General features: G+C 43.3%; 1 protein-coding gene across 1 annotated transcript in view; it reads right to left on the bottom strand.

Annotated features, from left to right (window-relative positions):
• Nucleotides 1-11406: 11406 nt before the first annotated feature.
• Nucleotides 11407-27199, bottom strand: part of dcc (DCC netrin 1 receptor) — a gene marked incomplete at both ends in the record, with an annotated part of 386320 nt that continues 370527 nt past the window's right edge. The window contains one exon of the mRNA XM_083983745.1: nucleotides 11407-11496. Within this exon, the coding sequence (XP_083839871.1) occupies nucleotides 11407-11496 (90 nt within the window). The remainder of the gene's footprint in view (nucleotides 11497-27199) is intronic.

The raw sequence follows: 27199 nt of genomic DNA, 5'->3' as shown, positions 1-27199 counted from the left end.
TCCTCTTCCCAGTTCGTCCAAATTTGACGAACCGGGAAGAGGAGCTTCGAGAAGCTTACACTACAAACAAGATTGAAATATAGATTTATTTAATTTTTTTCGGGACAATTTCGCATTTCGGGGCTTCAGTACAAGACGGACATTACATACGAGCAGCATGGAGGTATTTGGATGTTTTTTGTTACAAAGACAGTTGGTATCCATTTGCAACCGTTATATGGACATGCACTGCTACGCCGAGACCCCCTGTAACTCAGAGAAGCCACGGAGGACTCTGAAACTTCTCCCAGCCCTTAGTCCACATGAGGGTGAGTAGATAATGAGTGAAATTTCAATTTGGGTGTTTCAATTTTGGGTGAACTATCCCTTTAAGGTCATAGGTTGAATTCCCATGTTGACAGCACTCACATCCCAGCTGTGAGGAAACGTTCCACTTTTCATTGTTAGTGTGTTATTAGAGCTGATGATTTCCCTGTAGCACCACACTGGGGACAAACTCCACACATGAGTCATCACTGTGATGTTTGTTGTGCGTTGTTGTGATCGCTGCAGCTTCTGGCCGAGACCAGCAGAACCATCCAGACAACAACAACAAGAATATTGTAATTTCATCAGTTACCAAGCAGCATATTTGCTTTTGTATCAAAACTTTATTTATCAAACAAAAAGAATCCACAATTGAAATAACATTTCTATAAAAAAGGACCATGGGACTGTTCTACAGTGCATTACAAAACCAGCAATTGTATACAACATTGTGGATAGAAACTTCGCTTTACTTCATCTGAGATACATCGTCATAATCGTCGTCATCATCACCATCATCACCTTTTCTCTGCTTCACTCAAATGAACAGAATGTACACTAAAATATCGCAGTCACTTCACTAATTTGGTTATGATGACCGCAGGACGGGACACGTTTTTTTTTAAAGGATGGAGTCAAAGTGTTTTTTTTATTCCAAGCTGACCATCTTTCGGATTCCTGTCGAACAATGATGTTCTGGAAATGAAGTAATTGTCTGTGTGAGAGGAGATAAGGGCCGTTTTAATTCGGCCCTTTTCACCCCAGTGAGATGAGGTCGAAATCATTTTCAAATTTTTTTTTTCTACACCATTATTTTCTTTTTGTTAGCCGTCAGCCCTGGAGCCGACAGAGTTAATTTCACACCGACATCAGGACACTTTCAAAGTCAGCACATCTCTGACCAACTTCACTTCATTTTTTATTTTTTGACCATGTAATTTGCCCCCTTTTTTTTGATCATCAGTGGTTCCCACACACAGGAGTAAAGCGCCCAAAGAAAGAAATTAATGAAGTTGAGTTTCCCTTTGAAATGCGAGAGCCTCGTCTCCCCAGTCTCCACCTTATCAGGTCTGGTTCCTGTTTCTGAGTTTCACACAGTCACCACAGGACAAGTTCACAGGGACTCGAGTCTTCACAGACAGAGAATGAGGTGTTTTTTTTAAAGGTCCATCATTGTGCGTCTCTGCAGGTTATTAGTCCATTACCTGCAAATCAGATTGACTGTTCTTCTATGTGTATAGCATCAATGATTTCTTACCCTCCAGTCAAACACGTCATCGTGCAGTAAAGCAGTTGAGAGCAGGGATTATGTTGAAACTCTTGGTGCTGCATTCAAGGATGCTCAGATAACTGAGCACTTACGATCTGTGCATTTTTATGTACATAGATTTTGACACAAACTAGAGAGATCAGAACTGGGCCAATATTTGTGTCCAAGTATGACTCACTGGTCTGCAAAGAGTATTTTCCAACACTTATACACTATTATATTGTATTATGAATAATGCATAGGCCAATATTTGTTTCTTGATGTCTGTATAAACTTTGGAATATCAATCAGCTTTGGCCTCAAAGGCATTTATCTCAGAAGACAAATTATGACACTGGTTTAAAGGGATACGCCAACATTTTTTTTTTTTTTTTTTACGTGTCTTGCCTCACTCCTGAGTCCATGACAAGCAGATAGACACCATCCTTTCGACTGTGCGTGCAGTAACAAGGGGGATAGAGCCGTATCGCCTGTAATTAGCTTAGCTCAAATGCTGGAAGTGTATTGGTAGTGTTAGCCTGCCTCCACCTAAAGTCATCAGAGAAACTCTTCAGCAACTCTAAACGGACCGATCTTCGTCTCAGAGCTGACGAAACTCTCCGGTAAGGCATCTTGAGCGGTCAAATGCCGGTAACGGGACGATATCGGTCAAAACGGAGGGTTCAAGCAAAGACGGTTTATTTTGGTTCAAGCTAGCTACATCGAGGGTAGGTTAGCTTCCTATTTCAAAGTAAAAGCACTTCTGTATGTAAAGGGCAACGGGTGTTTTATTTTGTTTAAGTAACCGGAAGTGCGTTGGTCACAACAGCTAGCTTGAGCAGCACCGAATTCGTCCGAACAAAATTGTAAACAGCTGGTATTTAGACAAATTAACGACACACTGCTGATCTAAACGGCTACTTTCTCGTCTAAAAATGTTTGAAATGTCGATAAAGTGATATATTTACAGAGTTTAGAACTAAAATGAAATCAGCTTCTGACTGCTGATTTCGGCTCGGGTAGGCGGCAGGCTAACACTACCTATGCACTTCCAGCATTTGAGCTAAGCTAATTACGGGCGATACGGCTCTATCTCCCTTGTTATTGCACACACAGTCGAAAGGATGGTGTCTATCTGCTTGTCATGGACTCGGGAGTGAGGCAAGACATGAAAAAAAAAAGTTGGCGTTTCCCTTTAATATATGAAAGACAATGCAAACTTCTAATTTATGATATCAGAGCATCCCTGAACACACCAGAAGAGTTTTACAAACAGGTACTGCTGTCTGTTGTGTTACCTTCAACAAAGTTGACTGGGATTGATTTTCAAGTCTCAAACACCTCAGTCCCGCCCCCCCCTTCAGACTCCGCCCCCCTGTGCCCAGATTAGGACTTCCTGACTGCAGATGGAGGTCGGGGTGTTTAACACAAAACTGACTTGAAAATATCACAGACCCCAAAGGTCTGTCGTTATGTACAGGTTTCTACTTAGAAAGGATAACTGCATAGATGAGATCAATCTACAGATGTTAGAGTAGTGGTGACTGTGTGTCCTCAGAGAGAACAATTATGGTGGCAAACCATTCATGTGCGACCTAAATGTTTCATTAAGAAATATAAATAACTGTTCTACCATATCATTAAAAAAATACTGAAACCTTTTAAGGCAACAAACTAAAAAAGGAAACTAAACCAAAACTCTGAATGGCGCTTCAGTCCTCTTTTCATTTTGTTCTTTGCTAAACTAAATTTACATCTGCAGAAATATCACATGGTTATAAATAATAGTTTTAAAGAGCACTCGAAATAAAGTGATAATAATAATAATAATAATATATTAAATTTGATTATAAAAACTTACTACTACTCTAGTGATACTGTACATTGTAAAAAAGCAGTTTTCAGCAATGTAGTTCTGCTGCAGCAATGCTTTTCTCCACAGTAAAATACACATGTAGAGCCAAAGAAAGAAACAAATCTGGCTGAAGGAAAAAACCTTGTATCGCCATGGAGATGAAAGATGTGGTAGTATAACCAGGAAAAAAAAAAAAAAATCAATACACACACACATCCACACAAAAAAAGCTGTGAATGATGGTGTTGTTTTCTAACAGTTTGTTTGGAGAAGGTTGATTGTTCTGTCCCTGTTCTGGGATCAGTTAAAGGGACTGGAGGTTTTCTCTAGGTGTGGTCAGGAGCAGGTGGTGAAGGTTGCTTATTAAGTTTTGGACCATGTTTGTCTTCACAATACGTCATCAGGAGTGACTGGCAGCTACAGTGAGTCGCCATCTGAACGTGAGGAGACGGGCGAGACAAGAAGAGGAAGAAGAGACACGACAGAGACGAGGAGTTTGTTTTCCACCTCTGGAGACAGCTGTTGATGCGTAAAGGACTCAGCAAGACTTACAAACAGCCTCATTAAGGAACCATACCACTATTTTTGGATTCTGCATTTTCCACATTATCCTGTCAGTGTTAACATGAACACACTTTCCTTCGTTCTGCTTATGTTCTATAAAAATCAACTAACCCTTTGAGCTCATCAGTCAGCATGTCTACAGTACATTAACTCTTGGTGATGTTGCCACAGATAAAACCTCCTGCATGTCTACGTAGAAACTAAAGCTCTGTTCTGCCACTTTTACATTCAGATGCAGAACGGGCTTTGATTGCTTTTGTGTGTCATTTCACTGCCATAGTGAAGACTTACTAGCAAATAATATCTGACAAATCAACTTCAAAGGGATATTTCAACCTTTTCACAAATTTGCCTATTGCCATAATATCTGTAGTTTTAGGAGTAGGTCATTACCTTTAACTGTCGATGCAAGCTGTTTTTAGATCAGCGGGGCAGAGACGCGAGCTGCTCAGCTACAGTAACACAACAGAAGCTCATGGCATTTCTGTTTCGCCACGCTATGAGATGATATGGAAAACGTAATAACGTATAATTATGTAACATTACGACACATGAAGCAAATACTCAGAACTACTTTCGCTTTTGAAGTCACTCTACCGAGCAGATGTGTGGGGAATGTAGTTCCGGTTGTAACGTTCCATTATTATCTCATAGCGCGGTGAATGTGCAGGTCACAACTTGTCCATGAGAGCGTTTTGGAGTTGTTGGATTGTGTATTTGATGAGTTTGATGAGGAAATGTGAAAATATCACGTGCCGTGCAGAGCTCACGTCTCTGCCCCGCTGATCTAAAAACAGCTTGCACCGACTATTAAAGGTAATGAACATAGCGATTATGGCAATAGGCGAATTTGCCAAAATGTTGAAGTATCCCTTTAACTGACAAGTTTACTTTATTTTCTTATTCTGCCTCTTTTCAAGTTATTTTTTCCCTATAATTCACCAAGGACATGTGGGATGACCCCGCTCTCCATCCTCTGGGTTGAATGAGGTGGATCTGACTGGGAAGGATGGAAATGTTGCACAAGCCGCTTCCACCATCTGGACCAGAAACATTGTGACGGACATGCAGGCTGGTTCTGCAGCGTGATGATGTCTCAGGTACAGGATGATCCCTGTCATCGCTAGATTTGGCACGGCTGATGTGTTTCTGTTTGCAGACAGCTGCTCAAAAAGCTGCATCTGTGCCACTGAAGTAACACAACCGCTTTTTCTTTCAAGTTCTCTGTTTAAAAGCAACACGGAGGGCTTCTGGGAAAGGCCCTCAGCTGAGCAGACGTCTCATCTGTTCCCCCGTGTGGCGGAGGCATAAATTAACATAACACAGAGCACATTTTAACATTTCACAAAGACTTCAAATAAAGTGACAATGAAGAGAAAGGAAAATAACGGCGTGGTTGAAAAGTAAAGGCGTGATGACTGTCTTATTAACCGGTCTTGACAGCAACAGACACATAAGGGTAAATGAATTATCATGAATAACATGTCTGACGCGGGGGAATGTCAGCAGGTGCATCTTGACGTCTGTCTCAGCGAATGGCGTTAGATGAAAGGTGAACAGTCAATTACCGGCTTAGATCGTCGGCATCCTTAAACTGAGACGATGGTTAGATGGCAGCGTGGAGACGTCTTCCACTAACAGATGTTAATCACATGATTAACTGGGACTGCACTGCCTGAAAACGCTTTTTTAGCCCACGTAGCCTGATTCTTCACTGTCGTCGCGACAAAGGATGCTGCTGCTGCTGCTCTAGGTTACGGTTACACAATAGATCGAATCGCCTTGTTGTTTACAAACTACTTCCGGGTAGAAAACCTAGAAACATTACTATTTCTGTGTGTGTGTGTGTTTTGTGTTGCTATGTGTTGTATTTATTCCGTTTGGGGGAATCACAGTGTCTAGAAAGCATCAGTGGCTCAGCTAACAGGGACAGCTGACGGCTGTAGCTAAGCTAATGGCAGCAGCAAAGCTAACGGCGGCAGCAAAGATAACATCAGGACGTCAGCTGTTAAAACCCTCTCGTTGTCGGACACGACATGAAACTACTCCAGTTAGCTCAGTCATGTTGTAACTAAGATATCCGCTGGAGAAAATATTTTTTCATGGACAGTTTATTGAGTCACTGAGTTAAGTTAAACAGCTAACCGTTAGCCCAGCTAATCTCTGATAACCATGACTAATTACAAAAATATACACACATAAATAGTAATGTTTGTCTAATCATTTGTTTTATAGACTTTACAAACATCAGATTAGTCTAAACGGCGATATAGTGACATGAAAAATGATATAGTGATATATAGCAAAACTCTCCGTCATAAACTTCTTCTGAACTTTCCAACCCAGCCGTCTGTTTTTTGGGATCATCTCCATCGCCTTTCAGATTGATTTCCTTCCTTCCAGGCGCCAACTGGTCACACTTCTCTCCTCTGAAAATCACATTTGCAGAGACTTGATGCTAAAGGTCTTTGTGGATGCTTATGTATTTCAGTCTAGCTAGGGAGCTTAAGTGGGTAACCTGTCAGAAGAACCACCGGTTGGGGGAACACGAGGTCCATCGCAGTCAACGCGCAATGTCCTCAATGTGGAATAATCGGTTTCTCTCCACTGCTGTTATGCCATTGTTTTTAATGGATTCTAATTGGTTCCCCATTTCCATTAAACCATGAAATAAAGGAAATGTCACAGAGGTGATGTAATTAAAACACTTCCTGTCTTTTGAATATAGCCCTGTGGAGAAAATGATGGCTATGTGACAGTTCTGTATTTCATATACTAATCTGAGGAAGGTTACAGTTTCTGTCTCCTGTCATTTCTGGGCTGAGTAGAAACATGATTTGTGTACATTATTATTTTCCATTTGTTGGCATTGGACTTAATTGCATTTTATATTTATCCATCCTCAACTTTTTTGAGCTGTGCATACAGAGTGGTTTTAAAGGGACATATTATGGAAATATCACTTTTTGAAGGCTCTTTAGCATATATTTAGGTGTTTGTCTTTCCTTCCAGCCCCCCAAAAATCTGTAATTTTCAGGCTCCCTAGGTTGAAATCCATGTGGTTTTACGAGTTGTTCTCAGTTGTCTTCCAGTGATGTAACTAGGATTCAAATTTACAAAATCCCACCCCTACCTGGTACCAGTAGAAGGGGCGGGGCAAGCAGTGGTTCATTTGCATTTAAAGGGACAGGCACGGAAACCAGCCGTTCTGAACAGGGCTGTTTAGAGAGGATGAAAAGAGCTGTGATGTTTGATCCTTGGGGGATTTTGACCAAAGCATGTCACAGACATGTCTTTAAGACACCTGGGAACTATTTTAATTTATAGAAAAGGGGCAGAATATGTCTCCTTTAAAACTCCACATTTTATTTCCTCTGTTGGCACTCATGGAAACATGGTTTGGTTTGTAGTCAAAATGCTGACAAGCTCTTTTGCTGGAGGCGGCCAATCAATGCAGTTTCCTGTTCTACTGCATCAACAGGTCTCATCTGTCCAATGGACACAATTTATCAACTAACTGCAGACATTTTGAAGTAGCTTTGAATTAACATGTTACATTTTCTGTTAGCTTGCAGTCCAATTGCGTGGATAATGGTGACCTTGATGAGCTCAGACATATCTATGTAAGACTTGCACCGCCATATCGATCTCTTAGACGCACGTAGATTCATTCAGCTTCTGCTCTTTGATTTACATAGTAAGTAAATGAATATCCACCTGGAAGGAAGGAAATCCCTCTGAGAGCTGATGGACGACATGAAAGATCACTACTAGTGCTGTCGTTTAATGTCATTTATATTTAACAGGTTTAAATGTGCAAAATCCCATTTGGGTCTAATAATCCCATCTGCTTTCATCTTTCTTTCCCGCTGTGACACTGAACTGAAGAAATCCCTTGTGTCAACAGGCCATTTAATTTAGCGTTTACTGTTACAATTTGATTTTCCTCCTCCAAATCAGATTTCAGTCTGGCCTGGCAGGGCTGGATCGTTCGTCTGCTCCGGGGAAGGAGGAGGAGGAGGAGAAGAGCGACTCGGAGCGGAATGAAAGTTCAGACTTGGATGTATATCCCAGAACAGGGCTGATGAGTTTGAGCTCCACATCACCCGGCTGCCCGCACTCATTCATCCCTCCATCCCCCCCTGCTCGTTTCCACAGAGACGGTACCTCTCCGTCCCCTCTGACCCCGGGACTTCTCCCCGCTGCTGTGACAGCTCGCCGAGCATGAGCTTGAATCATAATATCTGAAACGGTGTCCTAATGAATTCCCGGCCCGGTGCCTCCGTGCCCTCGCTCACATGCAGAAACCAGCGCTGAAGACCAATACGCATCTCTGTCTCCTCCGCTCTCTGTCTCCGCTCTCTGTCTCCCTCAGGCTCTTCCCTTTCATCACACACAGATGAAGGTCGGTAAATTACACTGTAGCGACTGAGGTGACACAGTCAAATATAGAGCCTGTTGCTCTTTTTCCTCTTCAGCCGATTTTCTGCTTATCTAAAGCAAACACAATATTATGGCTCGAGATCACACCAGTCCACATGCAGGGGCAGGTCTGCTGCTAATGAATTCCTTCACCAAATGATTTCATCTCACTCTGATCCTCCAAATCACGTTTTTCTTCTTTCTGCTGTTGATACCGATGTCGGTGTCGGTGTTTTGTCAAGAGCTGAAAGGTGCTGCTCTCTCTGACTCACTCTGAAACCAAAACCCTGCAGGTTTGATTCCACTCATTCAACCTTGTAAAGCCTCCGAGTACGAAATATGGCACAAAGAATTCTCTGTCACAGTTAAAGTTACTGGTTTTCATGTTGGATTCTGACAGCTGTAGTAGTTCTAGGTGGAAATGTCTGAAAAAACCCTGAATAAAAAAACTAAACTAAACAAAAAAAAAACACATACAGTACACAGAGTTCTGGCAGATGTAAAAATACGTGACTTTGTGGCTTAAGCATCATTTGTATGAGTGTTTTTTGTCCTTCTTGTTTTTGTATTAAAATGAAACCACCTGAAGAGCTCAGTGTGAAGATGGTGGCTTTCATGATTTTCCCATGTGGGCGAACGAGGATCATGGAGGTACATGTGTGTTCATCTCATGACGATAAATATGGAGGCCCAGTGACAAACACACTTTACCTTCAGTCAAATACACTGAAACTGCAGTCAAAGAATGAATGACCCACCCACTACCACTGAATAATAACAATAATGATAATAATGATGATGATAATGATAATAGTAAGAATAATCCTCCTCGACTCTGTTGCTGTAACACCTCCTTCACAAATAACAGTAATACCACCTTTTGTTGTTTGTTGTTAAAGGGATAGTTCACCCAAAATAGAAATTTCACTCATTATCTACTCACCCTCATGTGGACTAAGGGCTGGGAGAAGTTTCAGAGTTATCCGTGGCTTCTCTGAGTTACAGGGGGTCTTGGCGTAGCAGTGCATGTCCATATAAGCCGGTGCATATTCTCATTTGTCCAGGTCATAGTATTTCAAAGGAGGTTAAATCGAAAGCAACAGGGTCTGTCCTTTTCCTAGACACATAACTAAGTCCAGTTGCTTTCGATTCAACCTCCTTTGAAAAAAAAAAAAAAAGTCCATATAACGGTTGCAAATGGATACCAACTGTCTTCGTGACAAAAAGACACACCAAAAAACATCCAAATACCTCCATGCTGCTCGTATGTAATGTCCGTCTTGTATTGAAGCCCCGAAATGCAAAATTGTCCCGAAAAAAATTAAATAAGTCTATATTTCAAGCTTGTTTGTAGCGGAAGCTTCTCGAAGCTCCTCTTCCCAGTTCGTCAAATTTGGACGAACCAGGGTCTGTCCTCTTCCCAGTTCCCAGTAGATAATTAGTGAAATTTCTATTTTGGGTGAACTATCCCTTTAAATTGTAAACAGAAGCCAGCCAGTTGATTTTCATGTATTGTGAATCTGAGGTTCAGAGAGAATAACACGGTTTTCAAATTGATGATTAAACATCATATAAAATGCATTCTGACGATGCTCATAATCATTTTTTACTACAAACCTCCAGAACGTTATAATAGTCTCACTTCAGCACTGAGCACTCCAACCAGCAGGGGGAGACCATGCACTGAATGTGACCTGCAGACAGTGGTATGGTATGTGGCCATTTGAGAATGAGGTGCTGGAACTGAATTCAAACATGTCTATATCACCACATATTATCAAAAAACCAACCTCCATTTGGACAAGATGGGTTCTACTGATCCAAATCTGGATTTCTTTTGTTTCATACAAGTTGTTCACTGACTCCCATCCATGTTTAGGACCGAGACAGATTTAAACAAAGGACCAAGACAAAAGGAAGTTACGATACGTTTTCCAAGATGGAAATTTGGCAATGACTTGAGTCTTTGTGGGTTAGGAATATAGAGTTCTTTTGGATTATGGAGCCGAGGGTTTTTGATACAGTCATTTCAAACTAGAAAAAAACTGGATCCAGATCCAGATAAATAGGACTAGTTGCAGCACAATTTTCTGTCCAGCCAATATGACAGTTTTTAGTCCCTTTTATAAATGTTTTTAAACCTCAGGACCCAGAGGTGGAATGGCTGTATGGATGATGAGGATGAATTCAGTGAAATCAATCTTTCATTCGAGGGAAAATAAAGAGATACTGAGTAGAACCAGGATCACAGCCTCACCACAACAGACGCCCTTGGACCCAGATGAGGAGAAAAAAACAAAAAAGTTTTAGTGAAACTTTGGTGGCCGAGGATGTTCTGTTCTCTGTTCCTTCCTGGTTCTGGTAGCGTTTTCATACCGTGAACAGATTCTGTAACTGCCCCGCACCCCCAGTCCCCCCAACGCAGGAAGAAAAAAGAATACTTTCAACAGTAATCATGAAAAAAGAGAGCGAGGTACAGTCACAGTAACCGAGTTGTGGAGAACTCAGCGGAGGAGCACGCTAATAAATACCATGAAGAAGGAACAGCAGGGCTCTGATAACTTTTTTTTTTTGTGATAATCCTCTCCTCCTGTTTCATTATGTCGAGGCGGTAGGCATTGGGTTTTTCTAGTTTTGTTTTTGAGGTTGGAGGATCTGGAGGAGTCTCAGTTTGAACTCCTATAGAAACCTCCTCGATCCATGTCCTGTTCTTGGAGTTTGATGCTGTGCTGCTGTAGTGTTTATCCTCCGTTACATTCTCCCCTCTGTCCAATCCCACTCCCCCCCTCTCCCCCCACACAGTAGACGCCAGCCAAGACCAGGAAAAACCAAAGCAACTAAAAACCCAGCACAGAAGGAGGTTCCGCGGAGGCGTTTTCAAAACCCAGATCGATCGACCTGTTGGCGCCAGAGGTTGAGTGGACATCAGCTGACATCAAGGCTTGAAGGAGGGTTCTAGACTGGAGCGTGGCTGAGGGCTGAGGGCTGAGGGCTGGACTGGGATCAGAGGTTAGAAGGCGGAGCCGGTAATGGCGTTGAGCTGCTTCATCAGTCCCTCTAGACTGGCCATCTGCTCCGATAGGTCATCCTGCTCGTACACCTGAAAGAGAAACAATAGATGTTATAGCTACAGGATGTGATGATTAACTCTTCGGAGTCTACGGCATTTTCTTCTCTGGCCTGCTCTCTTAAGCCGCGTTTCCACTACATGGTACCGGCTCGACTCGACTCGACTCGACTCGACTCGGGTACCAGGTACTATTCTAGAGAGCGTTTCCATTACAGGATAGTACCGGCTTTAGAGTAGCCGGTCGTCATAGCGACCGCGGCGCTTAACAAAATAAAACTAAACTATAAACAGGATTTTCCCCGTGGTTATGCCACATTTTTACCTTAATTAAAAAGCTCCGGAGTAATTTGACAGTTTACTACATGACTTGTGACTTGTTACGAGTGAGAGCGGAGGCTCTCTGCCTTCACCTGGCCTCTCACGGCTGAAAACCAACCAACATCTGTTACCTGGCCGCAGCCCCCCGGTGTCCCAGCTCTCCTCTCCTCTCCTCTCTGCTGCACCGCCACACAAACCAGCTCCGTAACTGTAAGCCTTTGTTTTTGACAGTTAACTCATTGAGTGCCGCGCTCCTTTCCAAAGTTTTAGTCAAGTGTACCGGCAATTTAGACCATTTTTGACTTTTTATGTAGAGCCACAGTGTATTCTATATTATTGCCACCAACACATACTGTGGCTCAATTGATAGCTTTCACTGACGTCACGTCCCAGGGCCCTGGCGGTCAAAAGCAACATTCCAAAGTGGCCCCGCAATGGACTTTCTATGGACAAACAACCGAGTAATGACTTAAATCATCTGCCAGCAGCCGAGAAAGAAAGATATAAAAACAACTTTGAAGTTTTGGGCACTTGTGACCCATATTCAACACCAGCTGCTGTATACGAGCTGTTTAAGATGACCAGTTCCCTGCCGAAGCTCGAGTTGGGCGATGTTTACATTTACCTGGTGGAGAATCCATCATCCTCCAAAGCTTGCAACCAATATTTCCGGTGTTATGGTTCAACTGGTTTCTGATTAAAAGCCCCATTTTGTAGTTTTTTTTTTATCTTAAAATAATGTTTCTGGACTCATTGAAGTGGTAGAAATGTACCTGTAACTTTCCTGTGTGGGAACACCGTCCTGGTAGGCTACCGCAGCTCCGCTGAGCTCCACAGTCTGAGCTCCAGCCCACTGAGCCCAGGCTCCCTGCTCCTCTCACCCACAAACCAGAGCCCTTAGCTGGGCTGCACGGTGACCAGCTCCCCCCCCCCCCCCTTCCGCCCGGAGCTTTGCACCGGGGGGGAGGACGGCAACGATGACGGCGGTCCGACAGCAGCGGGACCGGCGGCGGCGGCGGCGATGGTAACCCGGCGGGACCGCCCGCCACCGGACACCGGCAACAGCACCGCCCGCGGCGGCAGCGACACGGTAACGGGGGTCGGGACCGACCGCGGCGCGGCGAGGACGATGACCGGTGTTGTTTAGCGTATTTTCAGAGTGTTTTCCATTAGTTCGTAACTTAAACATGACAGGCTTTGTCATAGTGTGCAGTATTGTGCAGAGTGAGAGTAGTGTGGCGCTGACTGACTGTAGATTGCCTGAACAGGTTCACTCACAGACGCATATTGGCTGCACTAACATGTGAACTGCGGCTTTATTTGTGAATTTGTGACAAATCTGCGGACGGAAGTGCAGCACAGCTGTTGTTCGGTACGGTAACCAGTTAAATCAGACACCAGTTGGGCCATAACACCGGTATTTTTGAAGCAGCAGGGAGCAGTGTGTGTTTTTCTGCCTTGTCCTAATCCGCGGACAGCGGGGAAGTGGATTGTTTTGACCGCCAGGGGGGCGTTCCATACGGGCCGTGACGTCACATGAAAGCTATCAATTGAAAGGTTTACCTTAATGCTTCAAGTGGCCACAAACCGTTTGTTTCTACGTGCCTCTGTTCCTGAGAAAAGTCAAGCTAAACATGGCTGGGTTTCACCAAAATCCCTCCTTTTTTTCTAGAAAAGGAGATAGAGCGTCTTTTATGAAAGCTGCTCTGTTTGTGCCTGTCGCTCTTCTGACACTCGCATTTCTGGATCAAAGGGCTCGTATAAGATAAATATATACAACAGTTGTTGTTCTATTCACAAAACCACCATCGGGGGCGGGGGGGGCGCCACTAAACAACAATAACACAGACGCACCGTGCCGTGTCACAGCTTCTCCCCGCGGAACGTGAGGGTCAGTCGGCCACCGCGGCTCGGGAAGACCGGTCCCGCCGGTGGTCGCGGTCCTTCTGTGGTTCGGGTCGGTGATGCCGGTCTGCTTTGGCCCAGAGACCATCAGATTTTACCGCGGGAGGACTTTGGGGAGGACACGGTGTTGCTCCAGATGAAGACCGGGCGGACTGTCGGCTGAGAGCTTCCTGGTTCAGCTCCGAGCAGCTCGAGCAGCTGGAGCAGCAGCGCGGGTGAGAGCAGAGCAGCTGCGCTGCAGCAGCTGCTGCATCTGCATGCAGAACTCGTTTGCAGAAGCCGAGTTATGATAAAAACTTCCAGATCATGAGCTGTCATGTGACTTTGATCGTCATCTATTTCAGTTCTCCTCGTCGTAGAGTCCCCAAATTTACATATAATGTGTATTAAAGTGTCTATTTTCATAATTTAAAAAAAAAGCAAAAAACGTAAAATTACGTTTTCGGCACTCAACGCATGGGAACGAAAAACGAGAAATTACGTGGTTGGCACTCAATGAGTTAAGACTTCATATACACATCGTAACATCCTATGTGTTATATAAAGTTATCCACCGCTCCGTATTGATTTTTCGCCGGCTTCGTTGTCAACAAACCCACATGGCCAGATGGGGAGGGGCGGGGGGGACAGCGACAGCGGAAAAGCGACCGGACTTGCATAGTTTGTTCATTTTAAAACATTTATTTATTGAAATGTGGTGATATCTGATGACCCGCGGCCACCGGTGACGACTCTCTGACCACTCTCTGACCAATCAGCGGTCCGCAATGTTTACACGTCACATTTTAGTACCGCTTCAGCTGTTTTGGAACCGCGGCTGAGCAGGTGCTAAAAAAATAGTACCGGGTACCAGATTCCAGGTACTTTTACGTAGTGGAAACGCAAAAAGGCCGAGTCGAGTCGAGTCGAGTCGAGCCGGTACCATGTAGTGGAAACGCGCCATTAGTGTAGTAATCCTTCAGCCCTGTGATGCACAATCAACTAACTGACATCCTGTTTTTCAGGGCAACCTGGGCTTTCAGAATATTTCATTCTGTAGTGGTGTCATACGAATGTAGAAAAAGCTATACACCGAATCGCCTTGTTGTTCACATTCTACTTCCGGGTAGAAAACCAGCACGTAATTTGAATGAGAACAGTAGTAACGAACAAGAGTTTAGCTAGGCTATATATCATATTTTTCACGCCCTATCACCATTTAGACAAATCTGAAATGATTGAAGAAACATTACTATTTCTGTGTGTGTGTTTTGTGTTGCTATGTGTTGTATTTATTCTGTTTGGGGGAATCACGGTGTCTAGAAAGCATCAGTGGCTGCAGCTGACAGGGACAGCTGACGGTGGTAGCTAAGCTAACAGCAGCAGCTAAGCTAACGGCGGTAGCTAAGCTAACACCAGGACGTCAGCTGTTAAAACCCTCCCGTTGTCGGACACGACATGAAACTACTCCAGTTAGCTCAGTCATGTTGTAACTCAGATATCCGCTGGAGAAAATATTTTTTCACGGACCGTTTATTGAGTCACTGAGTTATTAAAGTTAACTCATTGAGTGCCAACCACGTAATTTCTCGTTTTTCGTTCCCATGCGTTGAGTGCCGAAAACGTAATTTTACGTTTTTTGCTTTTTTTTTAAATTATGAAAATAGACACTTTAATACACATTATATGTAAATTTGGGGACTCTACGACGAGGAGAACTGAAATAGATGACGATCAAAGTCACATGACAGCTCATGATCTGGAAGTTTTTATCATAACTCGGCTTCTGCAAACGAGTTCTGCATGCAGATGCAGCAGCTGCTGCAGCGCAGCTGCTCTGCTCTCACCCGCGCTGCTGCTCCAGCTGCTCGAGCTGCTCGGAGCTGAACCAGGAAGCTCTCAGCCGACAGTCCGCCCGGTCTTCATCTGGAGCAACACCGTGTCCTCCCCAAAGTCCTCCCGCGGTAAAATCTGATGGTCTCTGGGCCAAAGCAGACCGGCATCACCGACCCGAACCACAGAAGGACCGCGACCACCGGCGGGACCGGTCTTCCCGAGCCGCGGTGGCCGACTGACCCTCACGTTCCGCGGGGAGAAGCTGTGACACGGCACGGTGCGTCTGTGTTATTGTTGTTTAGTGGCGCCCCCCCCGCCCCCGATGGTGGTTTTGTGAATAGAACAACAACTGTTGTATATATTTATCTTATACGAGCCCTTTGATCCAGAAATGCGAGTGTCAGAAGAGCGACAGGCACAAACAGAGCAGCTTTCATAAAAGACGCTCTATCTCCTTTTCTAGAAAAAAAGGAGGGATTTTGGTGAAACCCAGCCATGTTTAGCTTGACTTTTCTCAGGAACAGAGGCACGTAGAAACAAACGGTTTGTGGCCACTTGAAGCATTAAGGTAAACCTTTCAATTGAGCCACAGTATGTGTTGGTGGCAATAATATAGAATACACTGTGGCTCTACATAAAAAGTCAAAAATGGTCTAAATTGCCGGTACACTTGACTAAAACTTTGGAAAGGAGCGCGGCACTCAATGAGTTAAACAGGTAGCTAACCCGGCTAATCTATGATAACCATGACTAATTACAAAAATGTGCACACAGAAATAGTAATGTTTGTCCAATCATTGGTTTTATAGACTTTACAAACATCAGATTAGTCTAAACGGCGATATAGTGACATGAAAAATTAGATATAGCGAAACTCTGGTCTGTCACTATTGTTCTCATGCTGGTTTTCTACCCGAAAGTAGTTGTAAACAACAAGGAGATTCTATATGATCAGAAAAAGGAAGGAAAATAAAAAAATTGGAAAATAAATGTCACATATTTGTTCTTTTTGCTCTTTTTAGACACTCAATTGTTCTTTGAGTTCTTGGGGATACAGGGGAAAGAGTCAGGGCTCTTACTATGATAGAAAATTTATTATTTGCATAATTTACAAAACTGCCCCACTGGCCTGGCATGAGAACAGTTTCTGTCTGCAATGAGGCAGAGAACCACATCACAGGCCTGACATCTTCCATGGGGTGCACTGGCTTTTTTGTCTTGTTTCCTGCAGTGAACAAACTTTCTCTTCCATATGAGGCCCATGTCTTGGTCTTGACTTGCACAAAATGTGTAAATAGCAATCTTAGCATTATTCATTGCATTTACAGCTGATTTTCTGATAATTGTGATCATACAAGGCAACAGAACAACCATTTTGATTGAAATGAACACTCCTTGGCACATCGTTTGAAGGCGCAGGGGTCTCCTATTGGACATAGATGTTTGAGGCAGGACTACTCGGCTTCTGGGACACACCAGTGGACCGAAGTGTTCTGCTTTCAATGAAAGAGAATTACGTTGCGAACGAAAACCTTCAAAGGCTAAAAACGCTTAGAAACATTGCTGGTTGCCTTGAATGTCCTTTATAGTTCAACATTTTGGAAACTTCACCTATTGCCATAATCCCTATAGTCATAGGAGTATGACTATTCTGATAATCGGTGCATGTTGTTTTTAGATCAGCAGGGCAGAGACGTGAGCTTCTCAGTGAACACAATGAAGGTGAACGGTACAGGTCCCCTGTCCCTCATCAAACTCATCAAATACACAATCCAACAACTCCACAACGCTCTAGTGGACAAGTTGTGCCTGCACATTCACCACACTTGAAGTAATTGAAAGAAAAGCCATGAATCACTATTGAGTGGTCATTTCATCCTAAGCCTGGGGTGACCATTCCATGAACTCACTGAAAACCTTTTACCTGAACTGAAATACTTAAGAGTGATACAAAAGGAGCAGATATTTGAATTGAGTCTGCCTATTGTTGCACTGCTCTGAGCACTGATGATGAATGCTGAAGGAAACAATCAAGCTCAAACAAGCAGCCCGAGGCCCAGCTGAAGAGGTGGTCTCGGTGCGGTTCTGAACAAACCCTGGTAGGGTTCGTTTGAGGTTCGAATGTGACCCGACCTCGATCCAACTCAGTTGCAAAAAAGCGTACAGTGCACATAAGAACACGCTCTCTGTGAGAAAAAAGAGCCTTGAGGCATGAAACTTTACACACTGATTAATAAATGTATTAAAGGAGACATATTATGTCCCCTTTCCACAAATTAAAATAGTCCCCAGGTGTCTTAAAGACATGTCTGTGACATGTTTTGGTCAAAATCCCCCAAGGATCAAACATCACAGCTCTTTTCATCCTCTCTAAACAGCCCTGTTCAGAACGGCTGGTTTCAGTGCCTGTCCCTTTAAATGCAAATGAACCACTGCTTGCCCCACCCCTTCTACTGGTACCAGGTACTGTATGCCTGGTATAGAGGGTATGCACATGACGTCACGGTACTCGGAAGTCGCTGTGGAACGTCCACTGAGTGGCAAAAAGACGAGTGGCAGAGCCGCCAAAGTTTAAAAACGAGCAAGTAACGGAGCGATTTTCTCCGAGCCCACACAAGTCTGACATGTCTAGCTCTGCCAGCATGTAAAGCATGCATGACCTAACAGAGCTGCTAAACATCTTGAGGATACGTCTCACTTTGACCGAGTTACATTCAACAACCTGTTCTCAATGACGGAAAGTAAATTCACTGGAGCGGTCATTTTTTTCGATCGATCAGCTGTGTTTACAGTTTCAGGTGTCATAGTTATGATGTTTAGACAGATAAATTAGTCTTCTAACACATCCTACACTTTGACTGGTCAGAGTTTTTCAGAATAAAAGCAGCTCGTGTTTTAGTGTCGGGAGTCACTGTCAGGACGACAGTAACAGCTGTAATCTCGTCCCTCTGCACAGTAACAACAGCCTGTCAGTCACTCTGCAGGTACCGCGGTCACACTGCGTGTTACAGGAAGTGTCCGTGCAGCAGACGGTTTTGGGGAGCTGGTTGTCGATTCCTTTTGACATCAATTTGTTTTGATATAAGATATTTTATGCAGTTTATGAGTCCACCGCTATCCGCCAGCATGTTGAGGGACGCTTGTTTTGCCACTCAGTCCGATCGAACGGGGCGTTGCCGAGGGCAACGTGACGTAAACGCATACCCTCTATTATGCAAATTCGAAAACTGATTACATCATTGTCAGACAACAGGGAACAGCTCGTAAAACCATGTGGATTTCAACCTAGGGAGCAAGACAAACACCTGAATATAATGTATATTGAAAAGCCACCCTAGTAGACGTCTTTTCTTCCACATGCAAAAAGTGCTTTGTGAAAGCAAACCACAGCAGACAAAGAGATTAAAAAAAAACATTGCATTCGGTCTGGACTAAAGCAAGTGAATGGACTTTCTAGGTTTGAAGATGCCTTTATTGTCCCTCCGTGTGTTGACCACATCAAACATGCTGGAGGTGTTGCTATCACAACACTGCAGGTGTTTGAAAGGACAGGACACACTCGCAGTGTGAACGGCTGAACTTTAATCCTGCAGATATTCTGTGATTACTGTGTAATGGCCTGTTTGGTCCAGCTATACAAGCTGTCTCCTCTGACTGAGTCGGCTTAAGTGCCTTCATCTGTGTGTGTGTGTGTGTGTGTGTGTGTGTGTGTGTGTGTGTGTGTGTGCAAGTGACAGGCAAGTGCTCATCCCTCACATACACTTTCTCAGTGGGATTCTATTGAGTGTGGCTTTCATGCAGAGTTTGTCCTTGCACTCGAAAAAAAATATTCAATATTCTCCTCGGCACTGTGGAAAACCGATAAAGACACACATTTCTCACACTTATAGGCAAAGGTTTGTGTCGGCGCACACCAACTTTACTTGTACTGCATTAGTATTGCAAACCTCTTTTTCAGTCATTATAATGCAATGACCCTACATAAATATATGCAGTCTAAAGAAAAGGTCACTGACTGAGGCAGAGCCACTAAGTGCAGCTACTGTATAAATGTCCAACATACACAGACGTCAGTAAACTGCATCATCCAGCATTACTAGTTTTATTTGTATTTAATCATCTGCACATATAAATCCATCTGATTAAAGGGATAGTTCACCCAAAATTCAAATTTCACTCATTATCTAACTCACCCTCATGTCAACTAAGAGCTGTGAGAATTTTCAGAGTCCTCCGTCCCTTCTCTGAGTTACGGGGGGGTCCGTGCAGCAGTATTTGTCCATGGATACCAACTTTCTTCGTCCAAAAAGACACACCAAAAAACATCCAAATACCTCCATACTGCTCGTCTGTAATGTCTGTCTTGTATTGAAGCCCCGACATGAGAAATTGTTCCGAAAAAAATTAAATAAGTCTATATTTTAAGCTTGTTTGTAGCGGAAGCTCCCAGTGTCTCGGTTCACTGCTCTTCCTGTGTCAGTGCAAACCGGCGGAACAATTTCTCATGTCGGGGCTTCAATACAAGAGGGACATTACAGACGAGCACTATGGAGGTATTTGGATGTTTTTTGGTGTGTCTTTTTGGACGAAGAAAGTTGGTATCCATTGACAACCATTATACGGACAAATACTGCTGCATGGACCTCCCCCGTAACTCAGAGAAGGCACGGAGAAAATTCTCACAGCTTTTAGTCGACATGAGGGTGAGTAGATAATGAGTGAAATTTCAATTTTGGGTGAACTATCCCTTTAAGTAAATAATTCCCTGTTTTGTACTGTAACTGTGATTTTGAAATGTTGATTCTCTTGTATTGGCTGTCGATATCTCTCTTTTTCAACATATTCCACGATGACAATGTTCAAATGTATAATAGAAATAAACTGTGGTTCTTTCTTTTGATTACGCACTTTGTTTCAAACTAAAAACAAACACGTAAAATAGTCTTTATGGGCAAAAAAATCAAGTCATGAAAGCAGGTGAATCTTGAAAAACACCTCAATCAACTCTTATTCTGGTGGACTGTCCCTCTGGAGAGGCCTGGTCCTGCTGATCCACATTTTAAAGTCAAATACCAGTGTGGTCTAGTTAAAGCTTGTGACCAGAGAGAGCTGTGTTTGGATCAGTTTTCGACCGGTTTCCGCCTCAGGACAACTAAACTCCCCCTCCAGTCATGTATAGATTTTTATATCGCCTTCATTTAAAACATCAATGGGGCACAATCACAGCAGGACACGGCAGCGGGGGCTGTGGCTCAGGAGGTGGGCTAGGTCATCCACACCGACTCCCCCACTCCACAAATTCAAGCATCTTTCAGCAAGATACTCAACTCCACATTACTGCTGTCTGACTCACCGGTATTTGTAAGTGTGTACAAAAAGGAATGAGAAAATGCTTTGAGTGGTCGGGAAAACAACTATACAACAGTGCAGTTTAGCAAACCACCCAGTAGCCAGCTTACCAGCTAACAGATGGTGAGTGGGTGCTGCACCACTTTGGTCCAGACTAAGGCTGTCTTTACACTACATGGTTCAAGTGTCCCAATTCCGCCCTCAAGTAGAGTAGAGCAGAGAGAGTAGAGAATACTTTATTCATCCCTAGGAGGAAATTCAAATTAGTCTAGTAGCTCACACGACAATGACACAAAAAAGAAAGCAAGATGGAGCAGGGCCGCCGGGTGGAGCAGGACCGCTGGATGGAGCAGGACCGCTGGATGGAGCAGGACCGATGGTGAAGGGGCAGCTGGGTGGATCAGGATCATTGGTGGAGGGGCCAGATCATTTTGCTTATCTGCCCCACTACTATATCCCTCCATCTTGCAGCAAGGAGAGAGGAGCCGTCCACCACCGCTGCTTTCCTGGTCAGTCAGTTTAACTTTGCACCAGCAGCAGCACGACAACCACCACAAAAGCACCTCTTCATCTCATCTGGGACAGGATGGTGGTGTCCTCCAGATCTGTCCATTTTCAATGAAAGAAGCTCATCTCTGAAGAATCTCTTCTCCCCACAAAAGCATCCATCAGTAGATGACAAAAAACACAACAAAAATAAAGCAAATGTTGAGTAACTCAGAGCTACCGGACTTTGCTGCTCCCAGTTGAAGCGCATGTTCCGGAATAGTGGCACAGATCATGAACTTGAATGTGAAAATGGGGGAAAAAAACTGATTGGATATTGAGATATCATCAGATCCGATTCAAGCCTCCTTCATATGTGGACATAAATCGGATAGGAATCAGATATGTGCCAATATGTCTGTATTCCAAACAGACAGATCGGATATTTCCTGGCATTGTGAGTCATACGTATGTCATCAATAATGCAACCATAGCACATTTTGATGGTAGTGTTGAGGGGCTGGGCCCAGGCCTTTCTCCTCCGCCTTAAAATGTGATCAATATTCTGTGCACCTCTAAAAATGCTTCGGAAAAAAAATTGCTTGACATATTATGTCCATTTTGTCAGTGTGCGTAGTTCACGGCAGAGTCCTGCATCGGGTCGGATTCCCGCGGGTATCCGACGGGTACCCCGCAAAAACGGTGTTCAACGGGTGGATCAACTGTCTTGTGTAAATTCACGGGTCGGAACTCAAATGAACACGGGTGGGTACGCGGGTGTATGTGTGTAGGCCTACAGAGAAAAACTCACGTGCAGCTGCACGAACCAGCGTAGCAAATCATTTTTTTATCACACACGGCAACAACAGAGCAGCATCTTGGTGTAAATAAACAATCTTTGGCTGCTGGTGTGACCGCTCACAGCTTTCCCATTGGAGTTTAGCCTGTCATGGCTTGACTGCTCGGCTTCTGGGTAAGCTACAAACACACTGATGAAAATGTAAAGGCTGAAGTGTCCTGCTTTCATTAAAAAAAAAAAATTACGTCGCTATCATTCTCCGTTCCGGAAATAGACGCGAAAGAGTATGACTTTTTTCTACCCCCATTATCGCCGGTGATGACGGCGATCTCACGGGCAACGGGTTGGGTCTTAATATTGACGGGTGGGATCGATCCGGGTTGAATTAAAAAATAATCACGGGTGAAGGGTCGGGACACGGGCTTAAAAACCTACGGGTGGAGCAGGCGCGGGTTTCCAAAATTGGACCCGTGCAGGACTCTGGTTCACGGGCTTATTTCCTCTTATGCATTAGGTGACTAAACCACACAAGCAAAGCAGGTGTAAATGCAGAAATCAGATATGGGCCACTTCTAATATGTATGTAAAGACACAGTCAAGAATTGGGCACCAAGACTTCTAGTGTAAAGACAGCCGATAAGACATCAGAACCAGTCCATGGATTCTCTGAAATCTACAGATCGCTGGTCCCTGTGATGTATTGTAAAGTGCAAATTTGCTTTGTGTCCCTCCTTGGCCACCGTGCCTCTCAGAGTTGAATCTTTTACCTGCAGCATGCGAGCAGGAGAGTAAAGCAGCACGGTGTCCAGATGACATCATCTCACTCATTTAGTAAGAGTGCAGTGAAATGAGCAGATCCCTGTCCCACACTTTGTTTTATGACCAAGTGGCTATCCTAAGCTACAGCGTGCACCACCTATTAGCCAAGGTTAGCATGCTGGAACGCTACACTTGGAGGTTGAGCGTGGCGAGCATTACAATGCTGACTTCAGCATGTAGCTTAGAGTAGAGCTTAAAGTAATTACATTGATAATTACCCAGCTGTCAGCTTCATCACAGATGACTTTGAACAACTTCAAATCCTCCGAACCTCTGCAGTTAAACAAGCAGTCAGCCCAAAGATTTACTACTGACCGTCTGGCAGCTCGGTCACACTGAGTCCACATAGGTCTGACCTCAGCTGCTCCGTCACACTGCTTCAACTCAGAGACAGAGGGGAAACCTGACTCTATGCACGTTTCCTATGAAAATATATTGGTTTCTTTCTAAACTAACAATATGTTTCTTTGATTGTAACAGAATGAGAGCTGCACGATATCAGAAACATGCCCAATGTGCAATAACACTGTCCAGTATTGCGATGAATATATGACTTGCGTTGAATAAGCAAATATGTCTTCTGTGTACTGTACACTGCAAAAACTCAAAATCTTTCCAAGAATATTTGTCTTATTTCTTGTCAAAATGTTTCATTTCTAGTCAAAACTAATCTCTTTCCAAGGAAAATAAGACTCATCGCCTAAAATTAACTTGTTTTTAGATAATTTTCACTTGTTTCAAACTAAATTTCACTTGAAATAAGTAGAAAAATCTGCCAGTGAAAGCAAGTTTTTGGTGCTTGTAATAAGAAAGAAAAACTTTTTCAAGTGAAAATATGCTTAAGTAAAAAGTGTCTAAAAACAAGCTGATTTTTAATGTGTTGAGTCTTATTTTAAGTATAATGAGATTTGTTTTGACTAAAAATGACATTTTGACTCGGAATAAGACAAATATTCTTGGTAAGATTTTGAGTTTTTGCAGTGTAGTACATAAAACAGGCCTGTAGTGGCGCTGTAAACACAAATATGGAAAAAACGGAGAAGACGAGTGGAAGCTTGCGCTGTAAACAAACTCCAAACATTATTAGTCAACTAAACATGAGAGGTCGTGCCAGAACAAATATGTGGATCAATGCTTTATGCATGTGAAGAAATCCCATTAGCCTCTGTAGCGTAGCGCTGAGCAGCTCGCGACTGCAATTAAAGGTAACGAACCTACAGCTATAACTATAGGGATTATGGCAATGGGCCAATTTGCCAAAATGTTGAACTATCCCTTTAATGCAGGGGACTCACAAACACTCATACACTTGCACTTATGTATTTATTTCTTCACTATGTTTATGCAGTTTTAAATTTGATTTATTGCTGTTTCTTATCTGTGGAGATGGAAAAACTGTTGCCATAAGAGTCTTTCTCTAGTCTAGAGTCTGTTGTATAGTTTTTATAGTGGCTTTGTTGTTTTACCTGTTATCACCACTGTGCAGCAGTGCTGTTTTGCCTCTTTGTCTCTTCCCCTCCCTTACCTTAGTGCCTGCTGTGTCTTTAAATGTCAAGCACTATGCTGTAAAACCATTTGCCCATTTCGGGACAATAAAGATTTACTTTATACGTTAATCATGCAAGTTGATATCGCGATGATGATGAAAATAAGATTAATCGGTCAGCCCTAAACAGAATAATTAAAGAAATATTCTGTTTGAGCTAATAAATTCAGCTTCTTTAATTTCCTGTGTGGATTTATCAACGAAGGACATAAATCTGTCTTAAATGTCTACGGAGTTTCACATTACAGAAAGAGACGGGTGTTCTTTATCTGTGTAATAGCCACAGAATGTGATCTGTCCACCTGCCGCCACTTTCATCACCACAGGGATTTTCCACTTTCCACAGACTAAAAGGCTTCTATAAAAAAAAAATCTTGAAAGTCTATAAGAAGCCCACAATAGCCCGGTGACCTCCTGGTCTGGTTCGTTGACCCATAAAAGCAGACAGCATATGAGCCTGTGAGTATTTCTATCTGATATCCTGTGGTCCCTGTCGGCCCTCTGACCTGGATTCAGACCCCGCTACAATCAGACGCAGACTGGTCCCAACACAGCGGGGCGAGCACAGCACCACTTTCACAATGACACAGTTCAATCTAAAAGCTGTTCACATGTCTGTCCACAGACTCCCATTTATCCCCTCGACTCAACCTTCATGTAACCAAAGTGTTGGACGTCCTGCTGCTGAGGGAGCAGGGACAGCTGGAGGGGTTCACAAACACAATCTACTTATGAAGGAGAACTTATTCTGAATTTGATTATTAATTAAGACAAGTTGCACCACTTAGACTAATTCTTACTACTGAGGAGCTTAGCTATCATTGGCCAGTACTATATCACCGATCTAGATTAAAGGGATAGTTCACCCAAAATACTCACCCTCATGTCGACTAAGAGCTGTGAGAATTTTCAGAGTCCTTCGTTCCTTCTCTGAGTTACGGGGGGGGGGGGGGGGGGGGGGGTCCGCGCAGACATGAGAAATTGTTCCAAAAAAAATTAAATAAGTCTATATTTTAAGCTTGTTTGTAGTGGAAGCTCTCGCGTGATTTGCACTGACCGGCGGAACAATTTCTCATGTCGGGGCTTCAATACAAGAGGGACATTACAGACGAGCAGTATGGAGGTATTTGGATGTTTTTTGGTGTGTCTTTTTGGACAAAGAAAGTTGGTATCCATTCACAACCATTATACAAATATACAAAATATATTTTGTAACTCAGTGAAGGGACGGAGGATTCTCACAGCTCTTAGTTGACATGAGGGTGAGTAGATAATGAGTGAAATTTGAATTTTGGGTGAACTATCCCTTTAAGACAAGTTGCACCACTTAGACTAATTCTGACTACTGAGGAGCTAAGCTATCATTGGCCAGTACTATATCACCGATCTAGATTAAAGAGTAAATTAAACGATATTAAATTAAAGAAATATATTTTTTATAGTGTTCATGAGGAAAACAAGAAGAAAAAGCATGAGAATCCCTGAGTGATGGTTAATAAATGATACTTTTCTGTTGACTTTAAACTAATCATAGTGTTTTGATTATTCTCTTTAAATATAACAGTTTCCAGGGATATATTATTAAGTGTCTTACTACTAAAAACATTGCTGATGCTATGTATGTTATTGAAAATACAGTTAAAGCAGAAGTAAGCGGAATGTTTGTGTTAATATAAGTCTTAAATAGTTATATCTACCGACAGCAATCACTTCTATAGAGTGTTTGGTCTGAAACACGGGTCTGTCAGTCACTCTGCTCTGCTGTAAGCCGAGGAGAAAACTTTCCTTGTATCCTACAACCTTTATCCAATGAGGAGAGAGAACGGCATAAAGGGGCAGTCCTCTCTGTGTGTGCAGCCAAGGGATGCGCGTGAATGTGGTGACGTAGGGACGAGGGCGGGGACTGCTAACTCCATCTGCTGACAAGAAGTTAGCCAAAACCACCGGATCGCTTACTGCTGCTTTAAGTGATATTATGTGTGGATTATTGACGTTTCTAACAGTATATTTGTGTTTGTTTTTTTGTATGTTGTATGTCTTGAGTCTGATGTTCTAAATTCTAAAACAATGGCTCTGGCCAATCAGTGGCCGGCAGACGGTTGATGTCGGTTTAGTATCCTGCCAGCTTACTTGGAACTTTTACGGTGGCGATCCCAAAAAAAAGTAGAAGGTACCAGGGACTATGATGACTTGTGGAGAATTAAAAAAAAAAGTGGGTTGAGTGGAAAAGGACCAAAAATACATCTCCCACATACTTGTTTCTGTGCTGAAGCAGGGGGGGGGGGGGGGGGGGGGGGGGGGGGGGGGGAGTGGGCAGCTGTGTGCTAGGTGAAGATTAGCTGAGGGGGAAATTAAAGTCAGGTCTGCTAGTTTGGTTCTAGACTTTACTCTGTCAGAATAAAGCCAAATGCCTCCCAGCCACAACGCTGCATTGTTATTAAAAAAACATCAGCAACATGAGCAACACTGTTGTTCTGTTTGACGTGTTCCTCCATCACCATGAACACACACACTCTAATTTACTTTAACTCAGTCCCACACACACACACATCGTCCTGCTACAGATTTACATGCATCTTAAAAGGGATAGTTCACCCAAATTTGAAATTTCTCATTATCTACTCACCCTCATGTGGACTAAGGGCTGGGAGAAGTTTCAGAGTCCTCCGTGGCTTCTCTGAGTTACAGGGGGTCTC

Source organism: Trachurus trachurus (assembly GCF_905171665.1).
Source record: "Trachurus trachurus genome assembly, chromosome: 12".
NCBI lineage: Eukaryota > Metazoa > Chordata > Actinopteri > Carangiformes > Carangidae > Trachurus > Trachurus trachurus.
Note: the sequence above shows the minus strand (reverse complement) of the source record. Positions and strands in the feature narration are given on the sequence as shown.